Source organism: Tympanuchus pallidicinctus, unplaced genomic scaffold (assembly GCF_026119805.1).
Source record: "Tympanuchus pallidicinctus isolate F22 unplaced genomic scaffold, pur_lepc_1.0 scaffold18, whole genome shotgun sequence".
NCBI classification, from domain to species: domain Eukaryota; kingdom Metazoa; phylum Chordata; class Aves; order Galliformes; family Phasianidae; genus Tympanuchus; species Tympanuchus pallidicinctus.
The window spans coordinates 2,321,005-2,345,876 of record NW_026294699.1 but is presented as its reverse complement, the minus strand read 5'-3'; the positions used below and the strand labels follow the sequence as shown (position 1 = coordinate 2,345,876).

General features: G+C 49.7%; 1 protein-coding gene across 1 annotated transcript in view; it reads left to right on the top strand.

Annotated features, from left to right (window-relative positions):
• The window catches only part of DNAAF8 (dynein axonemal assembly factor 8), an 85,329-nt gene extending 64,302 nt beyond the window's left edge, over positions 1 to 21,027 (top strand). Inside the window, 8 exon segments of the mRNA XM_052679985.1 lie at positions 1,196 to 1,365; positions 6,080 to 6,275; positions 9,765 to 9,859; positions 11,233 to 11,353; positions 13,187 to 13,398; positions 14,943 to 15,028; positions 18,254 to 18,323; positions 19,130 to 21,027. Coding sequence (XP_052535945.1) covers positions 1,196 to 1,365; positions 6,080 to 6,275; positions 9,765 to 9,859; positions 11,233 to 11,353; positions 13,187 to 13,398; positions 14,943 to 15,028; positions 18,254 to 18,323; positions 19,130 to 19,207 — 1,028 coding nt within the window. The 3' untranslated portion in view covers positions 19,208 to 21,027.
• Positions 21,028 to 24,872: the final 3,845 nt, after the last annotated feature.

The window sequence follows — 24,872 nt, the reverse complement described above, 5'->3', positions numbered from 1 at the left end:
TTTTTGATCCCCTATTTCTCTGTCATTGAATCACCAACGTGCTTCTTGCTAATTGAAAATATCCGTAAGCACCGAATTTCATGCAGCACTGTTGATGCTTCATTGCATCAACATCTGTATAATTAGTAATGGGGTGTACAGGAAACATAAAATGGTGCTTTATGTACACAAACACATCATCGTGCATCAGTTTTAACAGCTTGCAGTACTGCTACCTCATGCTTCATCTAATTGACGTGGGTAGGAACTGGCAGTTAGCGGGTCCTGGCTGACTGCTCCCAACATTGTGGTGGGGTGTCATCAAGACAAAACCTTAACTACAGTCCCAATAACACAGGGGCTTAGATTTAATACAGCGCTTCAGATTGGCCAAGCGAATGATTTGAAAATGCTGTCATTTAGAGGTGAGGTCAGGCGTTTCCTGCCTTTGGAGAGGTTTGGTGCCACCAGACAGTCAAACTATTGTGGTCCATTTTGTTTTGCTTCTGCAGCGTATGGCTGGCAGGTCTGCTGGGGACATTTTATCAAAAGCCAAAACTTTTTGCTGAAATTTCAATTTTAGATGACATGATCCCTCTTATAATAAGGGTTACAACATCAGCTGGGATCTGTCACGCTTGTTAATGCCTCCCTGAAACGTAGCTCTGACAGAGAGGTGCAGAACTCTGAGAGATGAAAGCATGAGGAATGAGAACAAAATAACGGCTGCAGGATTTCATCGTGGAATCACTGAATTGCTCAGGTTGGAAAAGACCTTCAGGATCATAAAGCCCAACCTCAGCCCACCCGTACTGCCCTAACTAACAGCCCCCCATGGCATCATGGCCCCGAGCACCACATCCCAACAGATTTTAAACACACTCAAGGATGAAGTGAAGAACATTTTATCCTGCTTAAAGCTTTCACACACAGCATGAAGGAAGGAGTCTCGTGCTGCAGACCTGCCAGGTAAAACTTTTGGATTTGTTGAGCAGGCTTCCTGGAAAAGGTCTACAAGCCCAGACTGCTGTAGATCGTTTATATGTATATATATATATACACACACAGCTTTTTTACAGTCTTGTTTAATTCAAATTCCTATGAACTTCATGCCAGTTTTCTTCTATAGGCGCCTGTCCTGGCTCATACACAGAGTTATCTGTTTTGTCTGTGCTTTTAAGAGCAGTTTGGGTTTCACCAGTGTGCTTTGTTACAGGAGCCCAGATCCTCTGCACGGTGCTGCTGATCAAACCTGGTGCCTGGAGCCATCATCTTGCAAGGATCCTCCGAAAGCTTGACCTAGAAAAATTCACTGTGGTTGGGATGAAACACGTACAGCTGGAGCCAGACATCGCCTTAGGACTCCTTTCTTCTGAAACAAAACAGGTTTGTTATGAACCTGGCCGTTCTGTGGCCGTGTTTAGGGTTAGAATGGGAAAATACATTTGCTAGTGAGTAACCCATTCCTGGAAGAGGAAAAACTCCCATCCGGGATTTAGTGGTTATTGTTAGAAGTGAGCTATATAGAACAATCAGATCTGTACAATACCAGGCACAAAGCAAGCTGACATGCTGACAGTTTCTTTTATCGTTCGCCATAAAGAAACAGACCTGGTTTCTCTAAAACAAAAGTTCAGAGGATCTGGGAGCTGCAGACCTCCCAGGAACATTAAATTGCTAATTTACAGTGCTCACTCTTAACTGCAGAACAGGAGTCCCCTGTTTCTTCCCTGCAGTCAATCCAGGTAGAGCATCGTTCAGAGTGTGCTGTGCTCTGCCCATGTGCCTCATTTTCCTTCCGTGTGTTTAAATGTGGGAGCTGGGAAACCTTCTTTGTGCTGCCAGGGCATTTGTACCTCTAGAGCCAGGTTACATTTTGGTACTACATCACATATGCAGTGGAGGCTTTGTTCCAGAAGCCTGTGTTCAAGAGCCTGTAAGAATGACCTGCAAATAGAGAAAACGGGGTTGCTGTTATTTCTGCTGTCTGATAGACAGTGAGGAGGGTTTTAGGGGGGTTTGTCAGCTAAAGATAGACTTGTCTGCTCTTCTGTAGCATTGGGAATTCATTCATCGCCCAACGTGGAAAATACTCATCTGTTATCATCTCAGAATAAAGGTATTGTGGAAGGAAATGGAAAGCTGAGCATTGCAGAGGAGTTAGATTCCTTTTCTTGAAAAAAAAACAAAATCCTTGTTAGCTGATTGCTTTCCTGAAGATACTTAACCAGTTAACTTTTATAGAAAGCAAGCCTTTATTGTGGATATTGTTCTTGAGTTAAGTTGGAAGAGTTTAAAGCACACAGTGTAGAAATCACTAATAGATTCTAGAAGAAGACTGAGAGCGTCTTCAGACAGGGCTCCAACGTCACCATCCATCAGCAAAGATCATCACTTTCTGCATGATAGCAGTGGAATGGGGCAGAAGCACCTGGTTTTTAATTATTCACAGATCTCTGCTGAGGGTGGGACAGTGGCCACTAGAATTGCTGAGGAGGTATTTCCAATAAGGTTTTTAATTGCACAACTAAACACAAAAATACTTAGACCATCGTCTGAAACAGAAGGCATTGCACAAAAGCTAAATGTCAACCTCAGGGAGAAATGTAGACATCCATAGGATACATTTGAAGAGAGGTTATTTCAGGAAAAAATTCTCTTGTTTTCAGAGTTCCCAAACTGAGTGGAGTGGCTGTTGTGCATTGATTCAGTTTCCTTGGAGAGTTGGTGACTGAGTTTAAGAATTGCAGAGTGTTGGGCTTTTGTCCATGGAAAAAAGCAGGGCTTGAAAGTGCACAAATACTGATGATAGGCTGCATTTAGCAATGGGGAATGGATGGCAGGAAATGCTTTCTTCTGTATGGAGGCTCCTCCTCATTTTTAGAACATACCCAAAGTCTTTCATCACACAGGGCTGAGCTCCCAAGGTAAGCAGAGAGGTGGTGTCAGATTAGGGGTTTATTCACTATAAGCAATGCCAGCATCTCCTTCTTCTTTCAAATGTGTGACTTACCTGCACATTGGCCCATATCCTCAGCAACATGCTGTCAGACATCACTGCTTTTTCAACTGCAATGCTAGCATTTAACTTCTAAGCAGCTTCTGGCCTTTGGCCTACAGTAAGTAATGGGCTGATGAGGTTACCCAATCACAGGAGATGCAGCAATGCTTTTTACCTGAAAGCTAATGATGATGATAATAAAAACAAAGGTCAGCTAAATAGAGCAGACATTGCCTTCTCAGCTTTTACCATGACCCTATAGCACTAAGATTGTGAGAAGCAACTGCTCCAGCGGCAGTTCTGCTATGGAGGTTTTCCTTTCTGCATTTATTCAGCAGATCCCAAACTCACAGCTGTGGCTGCTAGCTAGAAAGTCTGATTCTACAGCGGGGCTGATCTGCTGCCCTTGGATTACCTGCTCTGACTGCCCATAGCAAGTCCCCAGACTCAGTAACATGATGGATTCCCTCCAGCCTTGCCTTGCGAGTCTGATGCTGGAAGCAGAAGAACAGTTCTGCTGTTTTTAATCCTGTAGTCCTCCGGAGCCAGCACTCAGCTGGAACTTCCTCTCTGTATGCATCAACAAAATGCTCACTGAATTCCAGGCAGCTGCACACGTGCCATCTCGCTGCAGCTGCTCGCTTTGAGGCTGGTGCAGAGGCATGGTTTGGCTGGCAGAGCCCTGCCTGGACCTGGGGGTGCAGCACAGGGAGAGAAGTCACCTTGTCTCACTGACACCATTCTAGCCATCAGAAACAACATCGTCACTAGCCCGAAGCCTGCTCATTTCCTAGGGAAAAGCTGAAAGAAGGAATACAGAGACAACATAAACTTACATAAACTTAAAGCACTCTGTAGGGTCTGGGACAAAACAATTTTGTTTGTTGCATTCTTTTTAACAGAAACCACCTCTGAACATTTTCTTTTGCAGGTGTGTGAGGTGGAGTTAGATGGAATGTTGTATCTAGAGCTTTGGGAAGTTTGCATGGAGACGTCATCAGTGTTCTGTGTCTCCCCAGCTGAAGTCCTGATGACGTCTTAGAAAAGTGGATTATGTGCATATATTTTACACTATCAAAGTTTTCCAAGCCTAAAGGGCTTACTTAGCATTATACAGAACTGAATTAATGTCACACATTTGCAGTATGCTGTGACATGTGGATGTCTGAGCCCTCATCACAGCACAGCTCTGAAACTTCCCTCTGTGTTCCTCCAGCACAGCTGTCCCTGCTGCCCTTTGTCTTGTGTTCCTATGGGCTGGGATCTCACAAATATCACAGGTTGTATCAGACCTCTTATCTCAAATAACCAGCTTAAGAATGGGGCATCTCAGATCATTCTGCATTTCCAAATACAGAGGAGGAGATTGGGATTGAGCCAATGATTTTTCCTTTATAGCCTGCTTACAAAAAGGCAGTTTAGGGGGAATGTGAGTGAGAGAAGATTTGGGTCAAAGTCAGTGAATGGCTTCATAGGATAGAAAAACAAAAGATGCCTCAAAGTGTTTTATTTTCATATTTTTGAAAGAAAGGATGGGATTTTCTTTTGGAAATGTTTTATCTTGAGAATTGCCATTCTCTGGTGCTTTGAAAAGATTAAAAAAGAGAGGAATGAAAACCTTTGGGGAACTGAATGATGCAATTCAGCTGAATCAAGCAAGAGTTTTTCCTCCAGCTTTTAATTTCTTCACCAATGGCTTTAAAAGTAAAAAATCCATAGCTTGGTTTAAAAATCCATAGCTGCAGGTGCTGTTGTGTGTATGCACAGTGCTGGCTGAGATGCTCTGCATGCTGGCATTGCTGCACTTGGTCACTTGGAGGGCAGGGAGGCAGACCTGGGTGCTTCTGCCACTTCTTTAGGATGAAGGGCTCTGAAAGAGCCTACAGCTGCTACAGTGGATCTCACATTTAATGGAAACATCTGCAAAGAAGCTGGCTCTGCAAGGCTTTGTTCAATGAGAATAGCAGGGTCCTGGACTGCTTTGCTCCTTAGCCACCTTCTGCCCTGGGCTCTCGCTGTCTTTCTCAAGAGTTCTCACTCGTTATGTCCATCCCTGGCCAACAAATCACTCTCTTGTCACTAGTGCAATGAGTGCTAGTGCTTATTAACACTCATCCTGAATTAAAGATCTCAGGATCCTGCGGCCTGCACAGCTAGGTGAGGAATCTCTTTGCTCAAGGTGAACTGACAACCTTTGGAAAAGAAAAAAATGGTAGAGAAATTTGCAATGGAGCACACATTATACCAGGGGGAAAGCCAGGAGTTGAGCTGCTTTCTTTCAGCTCCAGTCCAGTGTCCTGTCCTGAGCATCCTTGTTTAAAGCTCGCTATTTCAGTAGCACTGATCCCATCTACTGTATGAAATTCTGCCAGCCAGACTCACAGCACGGTGTGTATTGGGGCAGTGGGGGGCACTGCTTTCATGAAACTGAGAAAGAAAATTCTGCTATTTGTCTTCTTACCTAAGCAGAAGAACTAAATGTGGCTCCTTATCCCAGAACGTATTCATGACCATGATGATATTTCTACTGTCCATCACTTTCCTACCCATATGTCACACTGAAGGTGCTGAGAAAAGGGCATCCCACAGATCAGTGGTTGAGCACTGGGCACTGAACTTCAGAGAGACAATTCATCTGTAGCGGGTAAGGACAAATGGCAGCTCCAGCTCTGCTGTCTGTGTTCCAGATGGGAGAACAAGTCACAGCACAAGGCTTCTTTTCCTCTTGGAAACAGGATTTTGTTTCCTTTCTTACTGTGGGGATTTTAGGATATTACTGCAGAAGTTGTGAAAGCTGCTATGGCTAAAATACGAGCTCAGTGCTGAACTTTTCTTCATTCCATGCGTGCCCAGGGTGGGAACTGGGCCTCCCATTTCCTGGTGAATGGCACAGCAGGTACACGAGCTTGGTGGCCATTGCATGTGCTCTGGAAGCTGTGCGTGCAGTGGCCACTAGCATGAATGTTGCAAAGGGAAGAGAAAGCAAGGAATAATGTCAGGTCTGTTTGCTTCAGAGGTGGTTTGAGCCAGAGGGTTGGGATCCAGCACTCATCTGCTGCATTTATTGTAATCTGTTCCCTCTCTGCTATTTCTTTCCAGGATCCTGCTGTTCTAGAAGCTCACTGTACCTACCTTACCTCAGGCACTTCTCTTGTGCTGTGTCTTCAGAGACCAAATGCTGTGAAGAAATTGATCGACATTCTAGGGCCAGAGGACCCTCAAGTAGCCCAAGCACTAAATCCATGCTTCTGGAGGGCTCAGTATGGCCTCAGCACTGTCCAAAATGGATTTTATGGTAGGTTTTTGTTTAAGAAAAGTCTGAAGGCTCAGATAAGCTAATGGTAAAATCGTAATGTACTGTTACCCTCCTGCACTGTCAGCACAGATCCAGCCTTGGCAGGCAGTAGTGACCATTATTCCCTAGAAAGTTTCGATTGTGTTTTTGGTGGCTGACCTGAGTACATCTCGTGCTATGAAACATTGTCCCAGAAGATATATCAAAAAGTTATCTTCTCAGAACAGCCCCAGATCTGTCTTCCATCAGAACAGATTTCTTTTAATCTCTTCCCCGCTCGGTCATTTTGTGATTTTAGCTTGGTTATTTTGTACTTATCCCCAAGAACCCATTTGTCTCCATGCTTCTGACTCTCTTCCTGGTAAGTGTATAACTCGCTAGCCATCTCTCACAGAGGGATAAAAGACTCCAGGATACCAAGTTCCTGTAATGTCTCAAAACATTAATGGCTGGCTAGAGGGAGGCGATCAAAAATTACTCCCACTGAGGAGAGCAGGTAAACTCAGCTGTTTTCCATTCTGAGAGGCTCTTGCCAGCTGGCACGTCAGCTAGTCAGCATCCTTAATGCTGAACCAGCCACAGTTCCTCCACCAGCAGCAGGAGGAACGAGGATGCTGCCATGACTGGAATGGGAAACAGCTGAGAGTACAGGTGAAGGATGGGAGAATGAGAAGGACTGCTGAAGAGAACCAAGGATATCATAATGGAGGGTCTGGGCTGTTTCAATAAGGAGGAGGAAGGATGTCATTCAAAAATTCATAAGGCATTAAGCGTTATTAATTGACAGCTCATTAGTAGTTTGTTTTTCTCAATATTGTGCTGGATGTAGTTAAAGGAGTATAAAAATAACGCAATCAATAACTTCCATAAAAACAGTTGAGCTAGCAGAGACTGGATGCTTTTGGTTTCCAAAAGAACTTTCCTGTCAAGATCCATTGGATTAATTGGTGCTCCCTATTACACTCTGTATTGTACTCCCTCTTTTTGTCCATATCGTGGTCTTCCGAGGAGAACTCGCAATCAAGAGCCCACCACGTGTAGCTGTGGGAAGGGAATCAACTCCTTGATGTAGAGTTACTTTTTGTCAGATACAATCATAATCCTTAGGACCAAGACTAAACCGAGAGAGATCTCCCACCACAATTACTCATAGGTTCTCATTTGTGGGAGTGACAGAAGGGCAGGTCTACCTACATAAGAGATGCTCAAGGCTTCTCAGCCAGTACTTTTCCACTATACCCCTGCTTCTTTTGCTCTTAAGATTAATGGATTGTCTTCCTGGGTTGCCTTGAGAATGAGAACTCATCAGTTATGGGTAATATATACCCCAACTTAATATACCCACGCAACACCTGGAGCTTCCCTAGCATAATTCTTCTAAAGATCAGTTTACATCAGCAAGGGAAGCTGACTCTCAGCCTGTCTCTCACTCGGAGGTTACAGAGAGCTGTGTGTTAAGGAAGATGTTTTCTGAGAGATTCCCTTCAGATCCCTGCTTCCTTCCACGACTGGGCTCGGCTCAGAACAGAGCTGGTTGGCTCCCACCTGCCTGCAGAGACCAGACTGTGCATTAGCATCCCAGCTCTGCGCGTGGCTCACAAAGCCTTAATTGCACACATTCAAGGAAAACAGTTGCAGCTGTAGCTTATGCACACAGCAACTCAAACCCATGAATCTGATCCAGCTGCTCTGCCAAGGAGGAGCCTGTCCTTAAGGACCCTTAACGCCTCGCATCTCCTAGAGTTTGTCCTCCAAAAAGGAAGAAATATTTGTGTCCAAGTTAAGCAGGAAACATCGTCAGTGCACAAGTGGTCATCTGGGGGACAGTGGAAGCTTCTTTCCTCGCAGGGAGTGCTGTGTTTCTTTGGTTTTGCTCCAGCTGAGGAAGGTCTCTAGCCTGTGCCATTGTGCTGAAGTGCAGCAAACTCCAGCTGTGTTTCCTCTGGAAGGGACTAGAGAAGTTCTGGTAGGATGAAGGCCAGGTTTGGTGATAACAGTCAAACCAAGTAAAGCAGTTCTAATATTCTGAGGCTCAGCTGTAGAGATAACCCTGCATTCCTTCCATCTCTCCGGTGTGTTATGAAATCACTGTGCAGTGCTTTTTCTCGAGCCCAAAGAGCTTCTTATACAGCATTACACCTTGAGAAAAGTAAGAGTAAAACGTTGCTAAGAGTAGCACTGGGAACATTTGTGTCCCCTTTGTAATGGCACCAGTGATTTAAACAGGGAAGGTTTGACACAGAGGTACATAAAGCACACAGCATGACTTATACACCAGTGACATATACAATCTCAGGGCTGTAAACTACTGTTAAGCACTCTGGCTATGTGATCTTAGAATTATGGCTGCCCACGCAGGGCTGAGTGCTCTAGGAGTTGTAAGGCACCATTTTTTTTTTAAATGCATAGTTTGCAGAAGTGATAATATTTCAGAATAGATTTGCCTTTTGTGTATTTGTATCCCAGGAGTGTGGATCCATGCCAGCACGCTGACAGTCTGTCTGAACTCCGCTTATTTAGAAATAGCTTTTCCTTCTCAAACGTTTTCCACTCACAAACCTCAAAACCTTCTGAGCAGTGGTTTCTAACACTGTAACTTTATGGAGAAATACTCAGCTGCTGAGCTGGAGGGACCTGTAAGTCACTGAGTTCTGTAATCTATTTCCTCTCATAAGCATTCACCCAAATTTGGGTTGCTGTTAAAGAACTTCTCAGCTGGAAATTTTCATACGTTTTCGATTCTAAATGCAGTCATGCACAAGTTGTATCTGTTTGCTCTTGTGCCAGTGCATGTACTCTAAGTAGTTTTCCCTTCTCTGACCTCTTCACCTCTCTGTATTCCTTCTTAGCTTTGTGTTACATTGGGTTCATCAGGCAGAGGGCTTTAGTTCAGACTCTTCAGATGATTCCCTGCTCCTTCTCTGACCTTCACATTCATTCTTCGTACCTCTTCCAGTCTCAGTCTGCTTTTCAGGACTACAGATGAATGGTGCAATGCACTGCTGTCAGTAGTGTCTCATACTCATCTTCTTTCTTTTGCTCTGTTGTACAGGAGTTACCAACATGGTAGGGGCTTACATTATTCTAATGAAGTACAGCTGGTTTTAGTAACCTGTAGCTCCGTTCCACACGACCAGCCTGACATGATCCAAGAGCATGGGGAGAACAGGGGGTTAGAGGTGGTGTTTACTGACTCCTTAATGTGATTCCCTTGACTACACTGTTAGGAAATAGAGGGAGCCTTATTTACGTGGAGGACAGGTGAGTGATAATGGAGCAGAATCGAAATACCAAAAATGGAATGCAATGGAATGCAATGGAATTATTCTAAATATAATGGTTTTAAATGTTTGCTATACAGAACAGCTGGCTTTAAAGCAATCACTTCAGTAAGTTGCACGCCATCAATCTTTCAGGAGGATGAGTGCGAGTCCAGAGAATGTTTAATTCATGCCCTGGAAGAATCTTCTCATTGTATTTGTCTCTCAGGCTCCAAATCCTACCAAATATCCGTGCGGGATATGAAGCTGTTTTTCCCAGAAGGTCTGTGCTGCGCCGAGTGTCAGACACTGCAGGAGGAAGAGGTAGGATTCTGCCCTTCTCTGAAGGGTCTCCTGCTGTGTCAGAGCCATGGCTTTGGTCCTGCTAGCCCTTGATTTCCTTCCTCTTACACTTTAGATAATGCTTTCTTGCTGTGTTTCACCGGCTGCCGAGATTTCCTTCTCCTCTGCATGTCCCTGCCACGATGTGCTAACTTTGTATTGACCCAGACAGTCTCAGAGGAAAAGTGCTTTTTCAGATGCATTTGTTCAGTGACCTGTGCTATAAATTCAGGAAGGCTCCGGGCTGTTGCTTTAGAAGCCAAGTTCCTACACTGAGCCAGCATCGCTTTGGAAGCAGGTCATGGGAAACAACACCAACACCACCCATGGTAGTTTAGGCATAGCTGACCCACAGGCTGATTGTTACCAGCTTTTCACACGTAGCGTTCAGCAACTGAGATGAAGTGAGACAGCTAATAAAAGAACTCGCTGGCTGCTGAATGTATCCCATGTGTGCACATGCTCCTGGTGTGCAGTGCTGCCCCATGGTGTGAGGAGGGTACTGGCCCACATAACCTGCCAACAGAGGTACCAACTCACAGCACTGTAAAGACAGAGCTGTCTCCAATTGGACTCTCCTTGCTGTAAGTCACAGGCGTAGTTTGCTTCTGGATGCCCACATCTTCCCCTGCCTGTTGAAGGCATAAAGCCCCAGATTCTTGCCTCCTGTATTGTTGGCAGTGCCGAGAAGCCTACCAGCACTTGTACAGCCAGCTGTGCTCTTCTGGCCCTTCATGCAGTGTAGATGCTGGTCTCTGCTTTGAAGTACCCTAATTTGCCAATGGCTAAAATGAAATGGTAAGTCTTTCCTCTTCAGCTAGTTTTGTACTAGCTAATCACTAGTTGACCACTCTGCTCGGCTTCTTCTCAAAATCAGAGAGTCTGAAGTGCTGAGGTTTGCCCACAAAGGGATGGGATCAAGTAGCAGGCCCCCCTTTGAAGAGCTCCACGATGTGGACATCCTTCCTCTGTGACTCAGTCTAGAATATCAGGACTGCACTGTCCTGGGACGCATGGCTGTGACAATTTGTTCCATGACAGAAGGGAGCTGCTACACACTACTTAGGCACTGGGTAAAGACTTGGGGTCCTTGAGTCTCTGGCCTTGAAGAGCTGGGAATGGAGACCTTAGAAAGATGTCTGGATGCAAGATACCACAGTTAGTTAAGTCCCAGTAAGAAAGAATGCGTGCAAAATGTTCTTTTATCTCCAGACAACAGGAGCACACAACACCAACAAAACCTTCACAGCTTGCCTGAATCAATACTTGAGAAGTGCTATCCTTCCTGATTAGGTAACAGTGCTCACATGACTTGCCTCTCTCTCCCTCCCCTCCCCTCTCCTTGCTTCCTGCAGATCTATAACCTGAAATGTGACCCCATAGTCAGTGTGGAAATCAGCAAGCAGCGCAAAATCATAAAACGTGGCACAGGAGGGCAGCTCAGTTTGCTGGGCTCTGGGCAACCACGCAATCTTGGTAAGGAAATACATAACTCTTGTTGTAGATTGAGGCTGTTGTTGATTAATTGGATGGCAAGACAAACCATCTGGTGGCAGCAAGATTTGGTATTGACGTCCTTTCAGAAGGGAGCGACAACTCTGAGCTACAACGAACAGCTCTGGTGGAGTCCAGCCAGTTAACTCTTTGCCTGCTGGGCCTTTCTGTCACCACTTCTTTTATGGGTTTAAACATAGGGCTGATGAGAAGTGCTGATCTTGTCACCAGCAGAAGAAAAAGCACTGTCAGCACAGATAACATAAGCAACAGCTGAACTATTACTGTGTGTTTTGTCACAGTGGTTTGAGTGTCCATTCAAAGCTCAGGAGTGACCAAGGCACCGCAGTGATGAGCGACAGGGAGACCTTTTGTTCTGGGTGTAAATAAGCAGCAGTTTGTGCAGGGAGTGCTTTTGGCAGCGTGGGCATCCATCTCTTGGGGACGGGTCTGAGATCTCGTTGGGTTCCCACTAGCTGCTGGATGTCTGCCAGCTAAAAAGAACTTCCAGTTACTGCTGGTCTGAGTTTGTTTTCGAGTCAGAACTTCAGCAGCAGGCCTGTCAGCTCCCTCAGATGTTGGTAGTTTCTCTGGTTCTTTTCTGCTGACTGTACTTGGTAGGTGTGAATACGATGCAGGTTGTGATGCTCTGCTTTTTATGCCAGGAGATGTAACTCTTATATAGATGCTTCCGCGTTGGGATCCTGTGGGCTGATCCCAAGCCTTTATACCAAAGTGGTGACCAGGCAAAGTATCCCTGTGGTATTTACAGGGAGCAAAAGTGTCTGGAATTGGGTCCTGTGAAGGAGGAATTATCAGTAGGTTCTTTCCATTGCCTTCTGTTGGCTCTGGGCTGTGCCCTGCACGTACTTCATGATCCTGGCAAACCATCCTCACCTGAGTAAGGCCATATCTCCTCCTTTTCTTGTGCTCCACACTGATACATCAGAGGTTGGCTGTGTGAAGGTTTAAGACTAAACTGTTGGCTGGGCTGAGGTCTATCTTGCAACATTTCTGCCATTCCTAAGCCACTGTATGAGCCCTGAAACAAGAGTAATAATAACACTGCAGAGCTGCTTGTGGAAATAGCGTGAGTATTCTGCAGTATTCTGTATGGCTCAATCTGGGAAGCAAATCTCAAAGTATGTGCCCTCAATTTCCTGCTTTGTGAGAATCTCTTTGCTTTGAAGATTTCTGAGCAGAGTGAAAAGGAAACCGGTGTACAGCCCTGATGTGTTTGTGTCTCAGAAAATGTTTTTCAAAGAGCTACTGTCCTGGAAAAGCAAGCACACGTGATGCCTGGGCTGTCAGGCACAATACAGTGAGTGCTGCCAGCAAGCCAGACACATCATTCACTTCGTGGCCTCCTCTTGGACGCTAGAGGTAGCTCTTGCACATGAGGAAACGTCTCCTTTTGGCAAATAATGATCACAAAGCCTAACGGACAGACAGATTTATCGTGGGGAAAATATGAAGTGCATTAAATCTTATGTATGTTGCTGAGAATTACATTTTGGATTATGAAAGCAGCTGGATTAACAGATTTCTTTGCTTGGGAGAAAGTAAGTGGAATAACACTTCCCATAGCAAACCATCAGCTGTCCTTGCCTGACTCCTGGAATGGGGTCACTCCTGCTGCCTGGTGATCTCCAGCTACACACAGGCACACAGCAGTTTGGGATGAGCAGCCTGCAAACATCCCAAAAGACATAATAATGCCTCTGGTCTCCTGCTTACACGTTTGTGGCGGGGAGGGTTAGCAGTGGAAGGGGGTCGACGTAAAGCATCTGCTGTGTTTTCATCTTTTCCCATCAGATCGGCCGCTCGGTAACCTCTGCCAAACCACCTGCCTCATCCTGCCGGCGATGATCCTGCGGGGCTCAGACCCCCCTTATGTTGAACTGCTCCATCAGCTCACGGGCAAAGGTTTCACGGTGACTGGAGTGCGCCTCACTGTGCTGGATGCACCACAGGCTCACTGCATCTCAGAGATCCTGAGCAGAGCCAAGTGCGGGGTGGCAGCAAAGGTATGGAGTCTGGATTTACGCTTTGCTTCTTTCCCCGTGGAAGAAGAGCCATTTGATGCAGTGCTGTTCTAGCTCGGAGTGAACCAGCTTTAGCACAGCACTGCAATCTGATCTCTTATGCACTAGTAAGTAATTTGGGCAGTGTGCCTTGCCAGCTTCTCCCTACTCTGTGTTCCTGTATCTCCATTAACTCACAGACACCTGAACTTGACATCGTGATGTGCAAACATAACCTTACTGTGAATGCTACATCCCCTTTAGGCATTTTCTTCCATTCACCTCACACTGCACAGTTGCTGCTGTTATGTATGTTCTGCTGTTGTATCTTGTCTTGTTCTTCCCGATAAATACAGTTTCTATTTCCTTTTCTGTAATCACACTCCATTAATCCTCCTCTACGATGCTAAATAACCCTTCTGCTTTTTGGACGGTGCCCTGGAGTTCTGGGCAGAGATTTCATTTCATCTCTCGTTCCGCTGGTGATGACAACTCGCACTGCAGTCCAGCATGGGGTTTAAGCAAGTGCTCACGGGGTGTAAGCACAAGGTTTGCTTCTGGGGCGAGCCAGTACTTTGCTTTACAGCAGTGCAGCATCGCCCCAGAGCTGTTTTTCTCTTTATGCTTGGTGTAAGATAAACCCACCATTCCAGGAACCTTGCTAGAGCAAAGCAGTAAGGGGGAATGTGCAAGAAAACATTGTCAGGAGCAGACAGTAATCAACAGGGGGGAGCTACTTATACTGGCAGTAGCAATCAACAAAGGGCTGTCAGAGGCACGCAGCGGTTCCAGTGAAGAAATAAAATCATTTCAGTTTCCAGCCCATCGGTACTTATGAGTGTCTTAGGTGCAACCTATAATAAAGCAGGTAAGATCTTTTCAGGTTGTGATTTTTGAAACTGACAGCATCCCTTTGAAGTACATCTGTACAGAATAGCAATTACATCCAGCATCCAATTAGTCTGAGCACTGCTTTCTCCCCCTGCAGCTCCCCCGAGGATGCCGTCCCTGCGCACATCTCTCCAGGAAGGACAAAGCCCAGGGTGCGTGGGAAGGAGAGGGCAGCACGGCCCTGCTCCCCTGCTGGCCATGCAGACACGTCCTCCTGTCAGAGATGAATGGCTGTGGGCAGAGCTGGCATGCATCCACCAGGGACTGGCACTGCTGAGCCAAAGGCAAACGTTTACAGCATCTGCTTTCCCTTGCCAGCAGGGCGATGGGCTCCTCCAAGTGAGGAGTGTTTCTGCTGCCGTGTCTCAGGCATTTGCAGTTATGTCCACGTTCCTGCTTCCAGCAGAATTAGTGATTGAGTATCACACCCAAGACCCAGCTTATTTTCACTCTGAGAGGAGAGAGCAGGAATAACAGCATGCCATAGGAAAGGGTGAACCGCCAGTTCAGACGTGATACTCCTTCAGCGTGAGCCTCTGCTGCTCTCCTTCCTCCCCTCACACAGCAGTTATCTCTGCTGTCAGCAGCTCATCAGTGAGGCTTACAGCCTTATCTAAGCAGAAAGCAAACCAAGGCTGTGCTCTTCTCTCTCTCAGTGCTCCCTCTTAATGGATGGTTTGTGCCTGGTGGTAGCAGCAGAGCGAGACAGCGCAGTCATTGGCTTCGACTCCCTGCTGGACAGGTAAGTGAGGTACAATAACACTTTAACAGCACTTTTTCACCACTGCCTCATTTCTCTACCAGAGGGCGTGTGATCCAAACCAGGACAGCTGACTGCTCTGTAATTCACTTGTGGTTTGGACTCCCACAGTGTTTGGTGCCACTCAAAGGCAACGTGTTCCTCTGAAGGAAGGCACATCACAAGCACGAGGGATGGTTGGGCTAAGTGGTCCTACTTATCTTTCCAGCCTTAATGATTCTATGATTGTTTTAAGCCATGTTGTTTTCAACGTACTGACACGTCACAGTGTTCCTTAGGCTGAAGTCACACTCAGGATGCTAGCTAGTGAGTTGTATGCTTTGTTAAGGGCTCAGAATGTCTGTAAGGCTTGGCAGCATGGTTCCAAAATGCAGGGAATTCTCTGAGATAAGGGCTCACGTTGGAAATAGACCTGCTGAGTCGATACAATTCCTAGGAGAAATATCTTAGCAGATTCTGTTTGCTATGAAGAAAAAAAAATTGTTTAAAATAAACGCCAGAGAGCAAAATCAGAAATCAGCCTCGTGAATAAATCACCAGAAACGCTGGATTTATGAGCCTGATAAAACAAACAGAACCCCTCTACAGGGACTGATTAGTGAAGCAGGCTGATTATCAGGCCAATTAACCCACTGCCTCCCAGAGGGAAAGTTTCCATGCACAGGGGGTGGTATTTAGGAACGAAGAGAGCCGTCAGGAGCCCCAGAGATCACTGCTGAGGAGGTTCTAGGAGAGGGCTGTCAGTGGGGCCAGGAGGCAGCACAGCATCCCCCACCTCTTTGTTTTGCTGTCGGAGTCTGGGTGCGACCTGCAGCACAGCACTTCTGCCTGCTGTAGGTTTACCTTGGCCTGCTGTTGTGTGCGTGCATCCTGGAGGCGCTCCCACGGGGCAGGAGCTGCTCTGCCATCAGCCCTGCTGCCAGAACTGCAACCGTTTGAAACCAGTTCTACAAAAATACTCTTTGTTCTGGATGGTGCTGGTGGAAGGGAGGGGCAGCGGGGTGTTGCGCAGGGCTGGGAGGTGGAGAGGCACAGATCCTTGGCTAGATCAGCTCCAGCCAGCAGCGCCCTGCTCCACCATTAGCCATCAGATGGCTTAAAGTCAGCTTTACAAACGTCTCTGCGAGCCAACCTGACTGAAGCGGTGTCTCACAAGGACACTTCATGCTAAGGCATCTTCACTGCCTAGTTTATAAACATTTCAGAGTAACATCTGAGGTTAATTGCACTTATGCCTCCATCAGCAGGAGCCACGTGACCTCTCCTGCACTGAATACATCACCACGTATCTGTATCACTGCTGTGGCCCAGGATCCCAGTACCTGCCCTGGCTCTGCTGCACTGCTGAAGCACTGCAGTGAGGGAGGTTATTTTCCTGCCCTGGGATCCAGTTTGCAGCTGAGCCACGTCACTTAGGCACTGTGCCATGGGGAGAGACACGGCCATCCGTGGGGATGTGATGGCAGAGCAGGGCTGTGATGAGAAGGAATCAGGTGCTGAAGGAACAAAGCAGGCTTGGCTAGTGCAGCTGCTTGTTCTGAGCCTGCTGGAGCTTTGCTGTGCCAGCTCTGTCTGTGGCACGTGAAGAGAACACTCGGAGGATGCGCCGTGAGGAGCAGTTCCTTAAGGGCAGCTGCAGGCTCTCATAACTGTGTGGTGGTGTTCAGCAGCAGCAGCACCCACCCTGTGCACTCTGCCCATTCTCTGGGTGTCTGTGAAGGGATTCTTTCTGCACCAAAGTGCAGGAAGAACACAGGAGGGGACAACTTACACAGGTGGGGGCACAAAAGCAGTCTGTGAGCTTGGTTGACTGCGAAGAGCGGAGCCAGAGTGAGATGTAGGAGGATGCCAAGGGCAATTTGTAGGGCAGTGGAGTCAGGTGTTCGGAAGAGGTGAGGGGAAGGGAACCACAGCCTTGGAACAGTGGGAGCAGGGCAGATCCTGGGGGAGGAAGTGACACAATCCTACCTACAGACAAGGAAAACAGATGCGAGAGTTGCCTTTCTAGTTCTGCCAGCACTCAGATGCCTAGGTCTCCATTAGAAAGCATTTGAATTTTCCCTGTCATAACTTGTTTTTAAAGCCAGATTTCCTAGCTGCAGGGTGGCAGAGGGAAGGATTTACAAGCAGGCTCAAAGCAACAACTTGGAGAAAGGCTCTGCTTGGTGTGCGTGGCAAACCACATGTAGTCGCCTTAATAAGAGATGCTGTTTTATAGTGACCACAGCAGAAATTACTCTTTTGTGGTTGTCTGAGCTCTCATAAAGCACTTCCAGGTGCTGGTAAGATTGCTGGGACCCACCTGTGTTGTGTAGGGTCCCCAGGAATTCAGCTGGCTTGCGTTGTGCTGAGCTCCATCAGCAATGCTGGCCTGAAGCACACCCAAACCCTGGCTGCAGGGGAAGAAAATCGGAGTGCAGGCAATCAGAGCCAGCTCCAAGTGCAAAGGAACTTAGCTGGATGTTGTGCTGTCTGCTGAAATGTTCTTACCAAATGTTAATTGCTGTTAGCAGGGAGTGATGTTATCCCTATAGGAGGCTCATCTCTGGGAGGCTTTGGAGGGAAAGGAGGTTTAGAAATCAAAAGAGGAACGTGCAGGATGTGAAATCCTGGGGCTGATGGAAACCACTGGAGGGAAAACTGTTGCCGAGTGCAGGAGCTGGGTGTGGGGGCAGGGAGCTGGAAGCACTTCCAGGGGCTGAAGGCTCTGCCCGTGCATGGGGTTGGCTAGGAAAGCAATTTTGAGCTTTGTGTCTTGCCTTGAGATGTCTCTAATATGTCTCGTGGTCAGTTTATGTGATTTAAAGGGGACCAAAGCACGAGGTGAGCAGTGCAGTCTGCCCTGCTGTGAGGGGCAGCACGGGAAGCCTTCAGTGCCTGGGAAAACACATTGGTGGTCTTTGGTGAGCAAAAGGCCCTTGCACAGACCTGGCATATCTGGATGTGTGCGTATTCCCACTGCCCCACAGACCCCATTATGCAACGGGTCATTACTGTTTGTTTGGAGGCTTATATTTTAAGAATCCAAATCCATTTATACAAAGCTTTGTAAAACCCAGGATTTAGCTGTGTAAAGAAGTTCAGTAACAGATGCACGCGGCCAGAGCTGCTGGCACTGAGCGTAGCCCTGCCTAAAGCTGGGTCATCAGCAGTTTCAACAGCTTAGATGGCAAAATAACTCTGCCTTCCCTTTGTCTTTACCCCCAGTGTGCGCTGGCAGAAGCAGTCGGTGCTGGACGTGGCGCAGCATCTCCTCTATCCTCAAAATGAGAAACAGGCAAGTAGAGATGGTTGTGGAATAGATGGACCTTTTGTGTCCCTGTGGTGAATGAAGCTTATCCAGAGGGGTCGGATTTTAAAAGAAAATGTCAGCTGGGTTGTGTGGCTCTGGAGGAGCAGCCCAGCTGGCAGCGGGGCAGAGCTCAGACCGAGCCCTTCCTGGGGCAGTGCAGGCTGCAGGGCTTCTCCCTGGGGCTGCAGGAAGCACAGCAGTGAGCCCTGGCTCTCTTCAAAGGACCCTTTTGCTCCCAGGTCCACAGTGGGTTTGGAAATCACAGAGCCAGGTTTGTGCACCTGGGAATGGCTGCAGCTCAAAAGATGTCCCTAGAAACTGTGTTTGATCCTCTGATCTCTTGCTAACGAGTTTATGAAATGTCAGCCAGGCTTTCCAGGTTACAGCTAATGAGCAGCACCATGATATCGGGCAAAGTTCAGAGGGTTAAGTGTGCACAGATTGCAAATCCTCACGGTCTGAGTGGTGTTCACTGGTGGAGCCACGCCATGGGAGAGAAAAGGAACTTCATACCGACTCCCAGCGTGATCTGGGAATAGGAAATAGGATGAGAATTCAGATTTCCAGATGGAGACTGTTACAGCTGTACCTGGGAGAGCTTCTCCCTGCGTGCAGCTGGGGATGGGGCCGTGGGGTGGGACCTACCACCATTAGAGGGGCAGAAGAGAGGAGGTAACACCCCGTGGGGGAATCACAGAACCATAGGACAGCTTGGGTGGGAAGGAGTCTGCAGGGAGTTTCTTTGCAATGCACAAAATTCACAGCTCTCCTTTTCCTTCTTGTCTCCTCAGGCTGAAGAGCTGCTCTGTTGTCTTTTTGACTCCCTGACATCTGACAGCACCTTCCGCATTGAATCCCAGAGCTGCTAGCTGCTGGTCACAGCCCCCAGGTAGCCCGTGGGCCAGTGATATTGCAGGGGGTGTCTGTGCAGGTGGGCACAAAGCTGCTTCCAGCCTCCAGGAGCACCAGCTCCTGTTTGTCATTATAATAAATTCTGAAGCATCCTGTTAGATGAATGAGCGTGGTGAAGGATCAGCGCCCAGGAACAAATCCTCCTGAACTGCAGCATAATTTCTAATGGAGTGCATTCATGATCTGCTTGTGTTCATGGAGGATTCGTCAGACTGGGTTAAAAATCAGGAGGTAAACACGGGGGCAGAGGTTCTCTGCTGTCTCACTCTCGAGCACATCGAGACTCCATGTTCTGATGCTACTGTCGCCTTTGAACTGAAGACAGAACCCCAGTAAATGGCATGCAGATAAAAGGAGGGAGATGGGCTCCCCTGGGAGCTGAGCGTTGAGGGAGGCTGGAAGCTGGGCAGCCCAGCATTCACGTGTCCTGCTCCCTGGCCCTGCTGCCAGCTGTGTGCCCACCCAGCTGCCCAGGCTGCCTGCTGGGGCCGTGCATCCCCTGGAGAGAAGCTGTGGGCTCTGTGTGCCAGCTGTCCCCATCCCTTGGGGTCCCAGGAGCTGCTGTGACCCAAGGGCTGTGCAGCTCCTGCAGCTCAGTAAGTAGGTCATCTTGCTGCACTCCAGCGCGCTTCTGTCGTGCCTGCGAGCCACACACGGCTTTGAAACAAATGAGAATGAAAAGGATGCTGAGGTGAACCCCATCTGCAAACACAGTGGGAGCCGTGCCTCAGTTTCCCAGTCGTGAATCTGCCTCACGCCTCGGACACCACAACAGAAACAGGGCAGCACCGGGTGCTTTGGGAGCATCCCCAGTCCTTATTGTAACGCCCGGCTAATGAGGCTCGGCAGGATGCACAGAGCAGGGAAAACATCATCCTCCAGTATTTCCAAAATGCTGGCATCCCATCATGGGCTCAGCAGCCGTTCCTGAGCACCCTTCTGCTCTCTGGAGAGCTGCAGGGCCCCATCCTGCTGCCCAGTGCCACAAACAGCTGCAGCTCAGCCGTCCTTCCTGCAAACCGCCCCAGGGCCACCAGGATCTGCTCCTCGGAGCTGAGGAGTGAATTAAGGATGGCTGGAATGAGGAGAAAGGCAGATCCGATTGGAGATTGCCAGCTTTGCAGCTGGCTCCTACTTGCAAACAATCCATTTAGCTTATGAAAGCAAGGAATTGAGTACAAAACCCCCTAGATTGTTTGCTTCCTAGAGAAAGAAAAGAAAAGAAATGGAATTTAGATTAAAAATTATGCAGAATAGCATTAATTCCCCACCCTCCCGTGCCTCCCCTCTAGCTGGAAAACCAGAGCTCATCAGAATTTGGCATTGTTCCGCTGCCAGCATGGAGCTGCCTCAATGGAGGAGATAACATACAGGAGGTGGCACTCGCTGTTAACTCCTTCGGGCCCTGCAGGGCCGTGTCCCCTCCCCACCCTGCACCGGCTGTGGGGAAGCAGAGCTCTCACCTTGTCTCCTTCCATCCTATCTATTCCCACAAAGCTGATGTCCCCGTGCACCAGGCCTGGTTTGTGGCTTTAGGTGATGCCCAGTGCCATCGTGAGTGCAAACAACAAGGAAGAACTCAAAATTAATGAGCAACCGGAGTGCAGCGTTCAGATGTTCCACTTTCACGTCCCCTCTCCACCGTAACTCAGCTGAATGAAGCAGCTCTGCAAGCAGGTGCCACCTGGCATTGAAACACTGAATGTGGGGATTGGATTTGGGCCGGAATGATGTTGGTTTTTTTGTAATATTTACATTATTCACCCCCCAGAAAGCAGTTCCTGCTCCAGCCCTGTGCAGCAGCAGGGCTGTACCCCAGCCCCTCCCAGAGCTCCGAGGGAGCAGAGCAGAGCAGAGCTCCCTGCCCAGCTCTGACCCTGCAGCACAGCTGTGCCGTCGCTCTGCTGCTTGCAGCAGCATCTGCACAGTTTTAGGTCATCCTTGCTGCCCAATTCACGTTGCACTGCCAGCAGAGGTGAAGGAGCACACGCTGGCCCTGGAGGCACACGCTGGCCACGGCATTGCCTTCACCTGCCGGCTACATCCATCCATCCGGGGGCACTGGAGGATGCAGGACTCCACGGGGACGTGGCACGGCGCAGACCTGCAGCATCCTGGAGCTGCCGCCTCCCCCACCGACCCAGGCTGAGGCCACGGCGCGGGCAGCAGCCCCTCTTCATCTCACCTCCCCGCGGCATCGCTGCAGCAGGAGCTGCTGGTTAATTGGCACTTGGCAATTCCCCGTGGACAGGGACTGGAGGAGCACAAAGGGCGATTTGTCTGCAGGGCTGCGAGCTTTGGTAAAGCAGAGCTGGGGATGACTCAGATGTGGGTAATTAAAGCAGTTGAGGCTCTGGTAGAGATATCGGCTCTGAGCTCCTTCAGCTGCCGGAACTGGGGCGCACCGAGCCCAGGGCTGGCAGGGCCACGAGCCGATGGCACCGCTGCTCCCTGAGCCTGAGCGCAGCCCAGCGCCCTGCTGGGCACACGGATGGGGCCGGGGGCTGCGTCCTGTGCTGCTCCACGTGCTGCTGCTCCGGGCTGAGCTGCCTTAGCTGGCAGACTTCGCTGGGTGGGCAGCAGGAAGCGCAGGCCCTCCATCCTTCCTCCATCCTGGCCGCACAGCGGTGCTCGTCCTGCACAGCCCATCAGCCAACACCTCGCTGTTTTGAAGCCTGTCTGGATGTGAGGCACAGCCCACGGACCCAACCTGGCCTCATCTCTCCCATCCCTGCCTCGTGCCCGGTGTGGCACTGCTGCACTCCACTCTGTGCTCCTGGGAAAGGCTCCTCAGGAGCCCCCGGGTTGTGGCACAGCTGGGCCAGTCCCACAGGGCTGTGGGAGCTGCACCTCTCCAGCCCGGAGGAGCTGGAAGGAGGGAATGCAGGGAACACAGCTCACTGTTAGCCAGCGCTGGGAGCTGGGAGGCTGGGCAGGTGCAAGGCTGGAGGTGATGGATGCTTCCGTGAGGGGAGTGCTGATGGGCAGCAGGAAGAAGCTCTGTGTGAGGAGGTGCAGCCCCAGGAGAGAGAGCTGAGATGTGTGTGTATGTGAGCACCCGTCCCTGGAGGCGTTTGGGGCTGCGGTGCCTGCTCTGCATCCATCCCTGCTCCATTCCCTTCTCCCTGACTGGAGCTCCACCTATCCATCTGTCCATCTGTCTGCCTGTCCATCCACCTGTCCGTCCATCCATCCATCCATCGACCTGTCTGACATCCGTCCCACCCTCCAGCAGGAGCTGCCTCCTCCACACAGGCTCTGCTCTCCCTCAGAGCTGCTCTCCCCCCTCAGCACTCAGCCCTGGGATCCAGGTGGGCGCAGAGGAGCCCCTGCCAGCAGTGGGACGCAGTGCTGCCCATGCCCCGGCCTTTGGCAGTGAGCTGTGGGCCGTGAGGCTGACCCAAATGCTTGCACCTGTGCTGGACTACGGGGTGCATTTGGAAGCTGAGCAGAGGGGCTGTGCTGCCCTCCCATCTCACCTGTGAGCTTTTGTGCCAAAGTCTCTCCATGGTGGTACCTCCAGGGCTGCAAACAATGAACATCCACCTGAAGCGTGCTCTGGAGGTGTTCTGGCTGGCTGTAAGCCCCGAGGTGTTACAGATGGTGTAGGCTGCTTATTAAAGCCCCCATCCCTTCCCATTACATCTCCCATCCCATCCCATCCTGCAGCATCTCCCATCCCTGCCGATGTCTCCCAGCTTCGCCAAGGCTGGGATGCAGCAGTTGCCATGGCAACATGGGAGGCCGATGGAGCTGGAGCCCACAGTTGAGATGTTTGGGCTGCAGGGGGGGGCTGTGCTGGAGGTGTTCCCTCATCCCCTCATGCCTGCCCTGGGCCTCATTGCGCCCTGAAACTTGTCAACCCCCCCCAAAAAAGCCCACTGACAAAGCTCCAATTTTTTTTCAGCCCAAGAATGCTGTTGGAAAAAAAAAAATGTCAATTTTCTACTTTTTTTAGAGGAAAATTTTCAAAACTCATATAATTGCAGCCAGGTTAGGGGTGCCAGCAGCCTCCTGGGTGCCTCTGCCCTGCACCAAAATCCGCCTGAGCCCAAAGGGAGCACCAACGGAGCCTGGGGATGTTCATAGGGCTGCTTCCACTGGGCATGGAGGTGGGGTGGAATGGGATGGAGTGGGATGGGGTTGGAGGGATGGGGTGGGATAGGATGGGATGGGATGGGATGGGATGGGATGGGATGGGATGGGATGGGATGGGAATGGGGATGGGATGGGATTGAAAGGATGAGGTGGGATGGAATGGAATGGAGTGGGATGGGATGGGGTGGGGTGGGGTGGGGTGGGATGGGATGGGATGGGATGGGATGGGATGGGATGGGATGGGATGGGAAGTTCAGCCTGCCACCAGCTGAAACATCCTATTTTGGGCCTGGATTTTTCCCCACCTTGGGATGGGTTCTCATGCCCATTGCAGGCAGCTTGTCCCCACAGGGCCCTGACAGCACCCAGCACAGCAGCCAACAGTGCAGAGAGCAGCAGGGCCCTGAGAAGGGCAGCCAGGGGACAGCTCTGAGCAGCACAGCAGGGGCACCGGGCCTTGGCAGCACCCCGAGGTGGGGGCTCAGGTCTCCATGAGTCACATTTGCTCCCAGCATTGCTATTTCTGGAAGCTCTGGCAGCTGCACGAAGGGCAGTGAGGAATCACCTCCCTGAGCTGCCGTGCATCCCCCGGCATCTTCAGAGCCACCGTTGCAGGGGTGCATCCTGCACAGTACGTGGTGGTGGCACCGTATTGCCTTGTGAAGGGCTGCTTGGGGCTGGTTGGCTGCGCTCTGAACGAGCGGCCGGGTGGATGCTGCACTTTGGGGGATGCTGTGCTTTGGGGACATCACACTTTGGGGACGCTGGTTTGAGGGATGCAGCGGTGCTGGGGCACACGGCACAGCCCCAGGGAGCTCTGGGTCCCGGGGGGGTTGGGGTTGCGGGGCCACAGCCTGCGGGGTGATGGAGGTGTGAGAAAACGAGATTGGAGGAGAGCAGAGCAGCACGTGGTGGAAGGGCTGAAATCAGCACAGCGAGTGAGGAGCACCTGAAGTCCGTGGGGCTCGGGGAGGGGAATGGGCTGGGATAAATGGGCTGCTTTGCTCCGAGTTACCAGCAGTGCAGCTGAGCCGAGATGTCACAGCGCAGCTCGCCTCTCATCTGCACAGGGCCGGGAGGCTCCTTCCAGCACAGCCTGCTGACAGTGACATTGATTTCCCGGAGCTTTGGTGCGGCCAAATCTGTATTTTTAGCTGGATAAAAAAAAAATAACAATAATCACGTGGCCGAGAAATGCTTTCCCTGCCCTGATGTGAGGGCATTGGAAGCAGCAGACGTTGGTGGCTGTGCAGGGCTCGTGCCCGCTCCCCCTGTCCCCACTGTGAGCCCGCCTGCCCCAGAGCCCCAGCAGCCCCACCAACATCCCTGCAGACATCCGCCTCCTGCCTGGGTGCTGCCTTCATCCCTTCTTCCCCTCTCTACCTCTCCCTCCTCCTCTCCCCCGCCCTGCTCTCGTTTCCCCTAGAAGACTTTAATGAAATCTGCCCTTAATTAAATCCACATTCATTTGCATAATTAGCAGGAAATTGAAATTAGCCCGCCGACGTGGCTGGAATCCACGCT